Source organism: Sinocyclocheilus anshuiensis, unplaced genomic scaffold, assembly GCF_001515605.1.
Source record: "Sinocyclocheilus anshuiensis isolate Anshui unplaced genomic scaffold, SAMN03320099.WGS_v1.1 scaffold322, whole genome shotgun sequence".
Classification (NCBI taxonomy): Eukaryota; Metazoa; Chordata; class Actinopteri; order Cypriniformes; family Cyprinidae; genus Sinocyclocheilus; species Sinocyclocheilus anshuiensis.
In genome coordinates, this window is record NW_015542366.1 from 366099 (window position 1) to 374140 (window position 8042).

Consider the following 8042-nt stretch of genomic DNA (forward strand, 5'->3'; position numbering starts at 1 on the left):
TAATAAATATTTATTTATTTCCATTTAGTTTTTAGTATTTTTAATACTTCAACATACTCATTTCTGTTAGTTGCCATGGCAACATTTTTAAGTTTCATCTAAAATTTATATTTTATTTTCATTCAGCTTTATTTCAATTACTTTAAATTATTTTTTAATAGTTTTAGTTTACAGGAACAGCACTGCTTTTGTTTTCCATGGAAGAAAGTCAGTCATATGGGATTGGAACAACATAAGGGCGAATAAATAATGACAGTTTTTAACGGCAGTACTCACAACACATCCTCTATTGCTACTGTGCACTTCGGGTCCTCTTTCTTTCGTTTGTAGCGGATTTCGTTCCAATACTCCTCTAGCTTTATGCTGAGGTTGTGCATGATCTTCCTGTACAAAATAGTGCCTTTCCATCAAAGTAACCCAAGGGCATCATTTGGGGTAAACACCAGTAGAGTGATAAACAGTTGAGCGCACCTGTATTTATCGGTGTCATCAAAGTCTTGTTTGTTGTGTGTGGGCTGAAGGAAATTGCACTCTATAACACCAATAACACCCACACCTTTTCTTTCGGCCTGTTATAAATGCAAACCATGGCTTTTAGTATTGAATTTATGGGTGAAGGAAGCAGAAGAAACATGCAATAATTTCTGGTTACCTTACATTGGCAGCTCACTTTCACATATGGCTTTATTAGCCTGTTCTTATGGTATATTATAATCCCATAATGCTCTTTGCTTTTGGTGTTGTATCCAAAAGTGATGCATACACGTTTGTTCTGAGCCCTGAGTTAAGAAATGCTGAGACAGTTATAATGTTATATGTGTGTGCACTCAAAAAAACAATATATTTTCTAAGGATACAAGGAATGAGGGTCTGTAGTTGTCCTGTGCAATATGAGCCAGACTTTTGGATATCAGCTGACTTTTCACTCTTTGCCCTCGAATAATGATTTGCATACGAGGCTTCAGGTATAAGATGCTAGAGTATGCCTACATTACAAAAACATGAAGAATCAATATTCCTCCTAACCCGTCACCAAACAGTCTGATTTTTTTATCCCCTCCCCTCCAATTGATATATTTGTCTCTTTTCAATAGAACATAGACAAGATAATGTATATTCCTACTAGTAAGTATAAAAGCATGCCATATTCTTGCGAGATATGCTCTGCTCACCCGTAAGGAGTATTCACTTTCTGGGGTCATGTTGCTCTTGTCACTGATGTTCACCCTGATCAGAATGTCATACTTATCTGTGTCAAAGTCAAATTCAGTCTCTCCATTTGCGGTCCTGAAAAACACACAATTTGGGTCTGTAAGATTTTTTTATGTTTTTGAAAAATTAAAAAGGTAATTATGACTTTTTAAAGCAGCACTATGTTTGTTATTACTTCTCTAAGTTTATGTCTATGGCGATTCACGCAGGTATGTGTTACTCCACAGCGGTGACGACCCGACCAGGCAACAATAGTCCGAATATAAGCACTTATTATAAGTGTACCGTAGTGATTCGGAATAAGACAAAAAACGCGGTTTGGAAGATGAATTCATGATGTACTCGCTCATTATATACATTTTACTAATTTTGAACACAGAAAAAGTTACATAGTGCTGCTTTAACTCACAGTTCTTACATTTTTCTTCACAGTTGCGAGTTTATATTTCACAATTCATATTTTTCTTTTCAGAATTGTCAGTGTATATCTATGTAGTTGTGATTTAATATCTTGCAGTTCTGAGTTTATATCTCGCAATTCAGATTTTTTTTCTCAGAATTATAAGAACGAATTGTGAGATATAAACTTTTGCAGGAAAAATGTCATGATTGTGAGAAACACAGTCACAATTACTTTTTACATTATTTTATTCCGTGGTGGAAACGGGCTTTCATAGCTTTCATGCATTTATTTGATCAAAAATATAGTAAAATCAGTAATATTGAAAATATTATTACAATTTTAAGTAGCTATTTTCTATTTTAATATATAATGTAATTTATTTCTGTGATGGCGAAGCTGAATTTTCAGCATCATTACCCCAGTCTTCAGTGTCACGTGTTCCTTCAGAAATCATTCTAATATGCTGATTTGTCTTATTTTTATTAATGTTGAAAACAGTTGTACTGCTTAATATGTTTGTGAAATTCATAAGAAAGTTTTGTGAAGCATCCCTGAAAGTTTCCAAGTACAGCAATGATTTAAAACAGAAATATTCTCCCCAGCCATCAGTCATTTAATGCATCCATTTGTGCATGTATCCAGCGGAGCTTACGTGCGAAGGTTCCAGATGATGATGCGTGTTCCTGTGGTGGTTCCGGCAGCGCTGATGGCGCGGAGCTCTGTAAACAGCTCTTTCTCGGAGTTGAAGAGCGAGTGTGTGAGGATCGCTCTCAGACTGCCTCCATCCTCTACACTAGTGAGGTCAAGAATTCAGTTTCACTCAAAGCTTAAGAAATGCATCCGCATAAATGCAATTAAAATATGAATTAAAACAGTCAATTGGGATCTTTGCACAAGCTTTAAAGGGATAGTTCACCCAAAAATGAAAATTCGGTCATTAATTACTCATGCTCATGTCGTTCTGAACCTGTAAGACCTTCGTTCATCTTCAGAACACAAATGAAGATATTTTTGATGAAATCCGAGAGCTTTCTGACCCTGCATAGACAGCAACAGAACTATCACGTTCAAGGCCAAGAAATGTATTAAGGACATCATTAAAATAGTCCATGTGACATCAGAGGTTCAACCGTAATGTTATGAAGCTACGAGATAAGCTCTCGGATTTCATCAAAAATATCTTAATTTGTGTTCCGAAGATGAACGAAGGTCTTACGGGTTTGAAACGACTTAAGGGTGAGTAATTAATGACAGAATTTTCATTTTTGGGTGAACTATCCCTTTAATAAAATTGAAAAGAAAGCTGTAGAAGATTACTGGTTATGTCCATCGCGTCTAAATGTGATCATGGGCACCAAGACTCGCTGTGCTCCTATGGCCTCAAGGTAAGACTGGGACAGGAGTCCCACACTCATGGTGTCTCTGGTCTTCGTGAAAACAATGGCATCTTTTCCCAGACGCATGGACCCTGATTTAAACCCATTGCCATACACACCAATTGGAATGTGAAATTTTGCTGCTTTCTTCTCACTGAAACCAAAGCTTAAAAACATCAGGAAAATTTGTTAACATGCATTACATACACTACCGTTCAAATGTTTCAAAAGTACTGTTCATACGTTGTTGTTTTTTTAATTAATACTTTTCAGCAAAATATATTAAAATGGAAAACAATGATTTTAAACTGTAGTAATATTTCACAATATTACTGTTATTACATTTTGATCACATAAATGCAACCTTAGTGTACCAGCCCTAAACTTTTGAAAGGTACATCTGTAGCAGTATATCACATATCTGACCATACTTTCATCAAGAAATTACTTAACCTACTCAAAGGTTTACACTAATAAGCAGCTGAATTCATTCACAGCATGATAAGTATAGTGATTACAAGAAGCCAATTAGGTGTCCTTAATTATTCTGGCAGTGGGCCCCAGCACTCCAGTGTTGGTTTAATGTTATAGGCTTTTAGTGCTAAAGACATAAGACCACTGTGAATCGCTTGAATTAACTGAATAAGAGTTCTTAATTCTCTTGCAATTATAGCAACCAGTAATTACAAGTCCATTTAACACACTTTTTACTTGCTGTACTTAAAATGAATAATAAATCAGCTTAAGTAAATGGACAGGCTGTAGTGCTTTGTACCTGAGCATCTTATGTAGTCTGGCTCTGGTCAAACCCTCCCCATTATCCATGAAAGAGAGGCAGTCTAGTCCTCTGACGCGTGTCCAGTCTATCCAGATCTGTCTGGCACGAACATCTGGGTCATACGAATTATCTGCAACACAATTCACAGTTCACAAACTAAAGAATATTTCAACTAACTGGAGCATCTAATGAACTGTTTTGAAATATGCCAACACCATAATGAGAAACCCAAAATTTCAACTTGTTGTCTAAATGTGTTTTATCAAATAAGCTGACATAAGTGTGATTTAGAGAACTCACCGATCAGCTCAGCTATAGCACTGAATGGCCAGGTGTGACTTGTGGAATTAGCATGAAGAAATTTTGGACTAATCTGCATAAAGAAAATAGGATGCTGATTGGAAAAGAAGCATGAAATGCTAAAATATTTCATTAAAAAGCAATGTTTTTGCTCACATTCTACTAATTATTTAACATGCATCTTGCAATTACTACACTGATTTTTCGAAGTTGTACAAAAATTTTTTATAAAGCTTATTGTGCATTTTACTTTCTACTTCAGAATTTCATGTTTAATTCAATGTGTTACTTGCCATTTATTTGTAATTATTTGTGAAATTTACCAGCAATTTCGGAGTCAAAATAGTTTCTACACCAACATTTTTTTTCAGTGTGTTACTATTTGTATATATTTTTAATTGATTGATATATTGTCATAAAATTTCATTTTGAGGTAGAATATTATAAATAATGATTTTAAAAAATGTTAACTATAAAACAATAAAAATTGTATAACAATAAAATATATTACAAAATTACAAAAAAAATGCATAATAAAAATACAAGCTCAAAACTATTGCAACTTTTTTGAATAGGAGATAATAAACTACATTAAAATAATTTATTATTATAATTATAATAATTTATTAAAATAATAAACTACAACAAAACTGATAAATGCACGTTACTTACTGTGCTCAGAGGAATGCCACTTTTTCTAGCTGCCATTTTTGCTGGAAGATCTATGTTAGATATTGAAGAAAGCTGCAGAGAAGCGTTTGTTAACTTACTGAGGAGCTTTTGCAGTCTGTGTCCAGATATAGTGCACACCCTGCTCTCACACTCCAGCTATGCACCCGCTGAGACTTCTAAAGGAGTTCCTCACATATTGTTGTGAGCAATAAATGCTGGTACGAATGTGTAACCTGACACATCTTTATTTTCTTCTTTGAAATGCAGCTTTTATTTAAGCAGGTGTTTTAAATGCCAGCTTATATACTGTACTTCAGACATAGCGAGGTTGCTGGATATTAAGTGGCCTCTTACAAACCAGTGGTTTGTTCTAAACTCTTCAGACATACTCATCAAATGCATTTCAAGAAGAAGCAATACAACTAGGTGAGAAACATCATGGAATTTTATTTTTGTAATTCACCGTTTACTTTTCCAGATTAATGACATTTTTATCAGCATTTTTATAGGTACAGCACTCATCATTGAACCTAGCAAGGTGAGTAAAATTAATTATTAATTTAGGATTAATTGATATAGTTAACAATTGTTGTATTTGTGCATTTTGCATCTTCAAATATTTAACACATACACAAGCTGGAGTTCTAAACTAAAGGTCTTAATCTTAAAGGGAGAGTTCTCAAATTTATGAAAATTTGCTAAAAATGTACTCACCCTCAGGCAATCCAAAATGTAGATGAGTTGGTTTCTTCATTGGAACAGATTCAGAGAAATGTAGCATTACATCACTTGCTCACCAATGGATCCTCTGCAGTGAATGGGTGCCGTCAGAATGACAGTCCAAACATATGATAAAAACATAATAATCCACAAGTGATCCACATGACTCCAGTCCATCAATTAACATTTTGTGAAATGAAAAGCTACATATTTGTAATAAACATACTGCTGTTGGACTCTCATTCTGACGGCACCCATTCACTGCAGAGGATCCATTGGTGAGCAAGTGATGTAATGCTACATTTCTCCAAATCTGCTCCAATGAAGAAACAAACTTGTCTACAACTTGGATGACCTGAGGTTGAGAACATTTTCTGCTATTTTTTTTACTTTTTTGGTGAACTATTCCTTTAAAACCACATAAATCCTGCAATGTGGCTCTTTGAGCACAAAATTTTGGTTGTTAAATTTAACTTCCAGATTATGATATTCAATTTGTCTATTCACCAAAACGTTGATCAAATTTTAAAGCTTTTTGTGTTGTATTTACAATAATAAAGTACACAATGCACATAGTAACTTTTTGGAGTACCTGAAGTCTTCTGTCAAGGGTTCAGTCTGAGTTCCGCCCAAAACTTTCTAGAAATAGCCTGTCTAAATATTGATGGGTCTCTCTGGGTGTGTCTGAACTTGACTCCAGCTTTGCAACACAAACATATATGATTACTCTTTCTACCTCTCACCATGGCTGCACTTTCTTCTCTGAAACAAACTGCCCATGGGGCTCTTTAGCCCCTGCAGGCAGCAATGCCAAGTACACTGGAGTGACGGCGCCCTCATCTGGTGACTTGGTTGCATTTGGTCCAGCCATGCCGGTCCTGACCCATCCTGGACAGCAGGCATTGCAGAGGATCTTATCTCCAGGCCTCTCTTTCGTCAGATTTCGGGCTAGGATTCTAGTCAGGGTTGTGAGGCCAGTTTTGGAGACCCCATATGCAGTGCTAGGCCAACCTCGCTCTGCATGGACCCCTTCCTGAGCGTCACGGACGAAACGCTCCATCAGCCCAACAAGCTCTTCCTCTGTATCGTCATTGCTTCGGAAACAGGCCTGGAGTTCTGGACTGCAGCGGCTTAAAGCCACCGAGCCCATTACGCTGGAGACATTCACTATCCGACCTAGAAAGAAATATGAGTGTTTGAAGGAATAAAAGAGAAGAGAAAACCACCAGGCAAGGTGTAACTGACACGACTTACCTCCTGGTTTGATAATGGGCAAGAACACATTGCACATATCTCTAGTAGTAAAGAAATTAGTCTTCAGTGTCACATCTGCTTGGATCCCAAAGGAGGTTGTGTCTGCCACTGCCATGAAGAAATCAAACATTGTTTTCATTACACATAGTAACACAGCAGGTGAATTTATGACAGCATTTTATCCTTCTGGTGGTCTTTGTCATTTTAGAATGAAAAATTTACCGTTTTGTAATTTATTTTTTTTTTACTTCATCGGAATGGCACAAAACTGATTTTGTGACACTTGCTATATGAACACAAAAAAAGCATGGAAGTGATTAGAAAAGGCTAAAATTGACTTCACACTTGTGATCTTTAGTCACAAAATTACCATCATATGAAATTAATGGTAAATGCAAAAAATACTAAAATATGGAGCAATTTTTAGGGATACAATCTAAAATTCAGCCACAATCAAGTAGTCTTTGATAATGTCTGTACATATAAAAATGCAAAACCTAATAAAATTTAAAAATAACATCTGAAATTACTCTTATAACCAACTAGGCGATAGACATATTTGGAGGCAGGCATCTAGTAGTTTAACCATTATATTACATATGATTTTCGTTATTTCTCTCACCAGATGCTACCAATCTGCCTTCCATGCATTGGATTTTAAATACCTTTGCTCTGTTTTTAACATAGATACTCTATTAACTGTAGAAAATCTGAAATGTTTTTTTGTAATATGTTATGTTATGTTATTTTATATATATATATATATATATATATATATATATAGTGCAGAATTTAATGAATATTGTCTAGTAACATGAAATACAAAATATAAAATATGTTACTGAAACAGAATGTACTATGTTCTGTATTAATAATACGTATTATATATTATTTTGTACTTTGAGGGGATTTCGTTCATCTCATTCCTTCATTTTATTAGAAAAATGTATACTTATTCTCTATTCTCTATCTACTTAGATGGCCGAGGATCACAAGTGTGGCCCCTAAGTGATGAACACCTGAGGGTTAAAGGTGCTGTATGTAGGATTGACACCGAGTGGTTGAACTAGGTATTGCAGTCCAAATTCAAAATATTGAGAAGGGTCTGGCTGCAGCTGGAGCTTGCACTCTCAGACGTGCATTCTCAGCCTTGCACTCTCAGACACTTGCACTTCCTGGCAGTGGGCGAGTTTCACAAACCAAAACAGAGACGGACATTCCCGCCCGGAACGCACATTTTCAAAGGAGAATAACAGACTAGCATTGTTTTTCAGATAAACAAGTATGTTAACTTAGCATGTTTCTTAAATATCTGCAAACATATTAT

General features: G+C 35.5%; 2 protein-coding genes across 5 annotated transcripts in view; both read right to left on the minus strand.

Annotated features, from left to right (window-relative positions):
* The window catches only part of LOC107692193 (MORC family CW-type zinc finger protein 3-like), a 10062-nt gene extending 5047 nt beyond the window's left edge, over positions 1-5015 (minus strand). For 2 of the 4 annotated variants that reach the window (XM_016491154.1, XM_016491155.1), the window contains exons 1-10: positions 4742-5015; positions 4070-4142; positions 3767-3899; positions 2933-3157; positions 2268-2408; positions 1173-1287; positions 858-986; positions 653-772; positions 472-569; positions 277-384 (exon numbers count right to left, since the gene is read on the minus strand). In XM_016491154.1, the coding sequence (XP_016346640.1) occupies positions 277-384; positions 472-569; positions 653-772; positions 858-986; positions 1173-1287; positions 2268-2408; positions 2933-3157; positions 3767-3899; positions 4070-4142; positions 4742-4777 (1178 nt within the window). In that variant the 5' untranslated portion in view covers positions 4778-5015. The remainder of the gene's footprint in view (positions 1-276; positions 385-471; positions 570-652; positions 773-857; positions 987-1172; positions 1288-2267; positions 2409-2932; positions 3158-3766; positions 3900-4069; positions 4143-4741) is intronic. The other 2 variants (XM_016491156.1, XM_016491157.1) reach the window with 2 other exon arrangements.
* An 807-nt stretch (positions 5016-5822) lies between these two features.
* LOC107692178 (carbonyl reductase [NADPH] 1-like) overlaps positions 5823-8042 on the minus strand; it is a 5731-nt gene continuing 3511 nt past the window's right edge. Inside the window, exons 4-5 of the mRNA XM_016491139.1 lie at positions 6716-6823; positions 5823-6637 (exon numbers count right to left, since the gene is read on the minus strand). Coding sequence (XP_016346625.1) covers positions 6201-6637; positions 6716-6823 — 545 coding nt within the window. The 3' untranslated portion in view covers positions 5823-6200. The remainder of the gene's footprint in view (positions 6638-6715; positions 6824-8042) is intronic.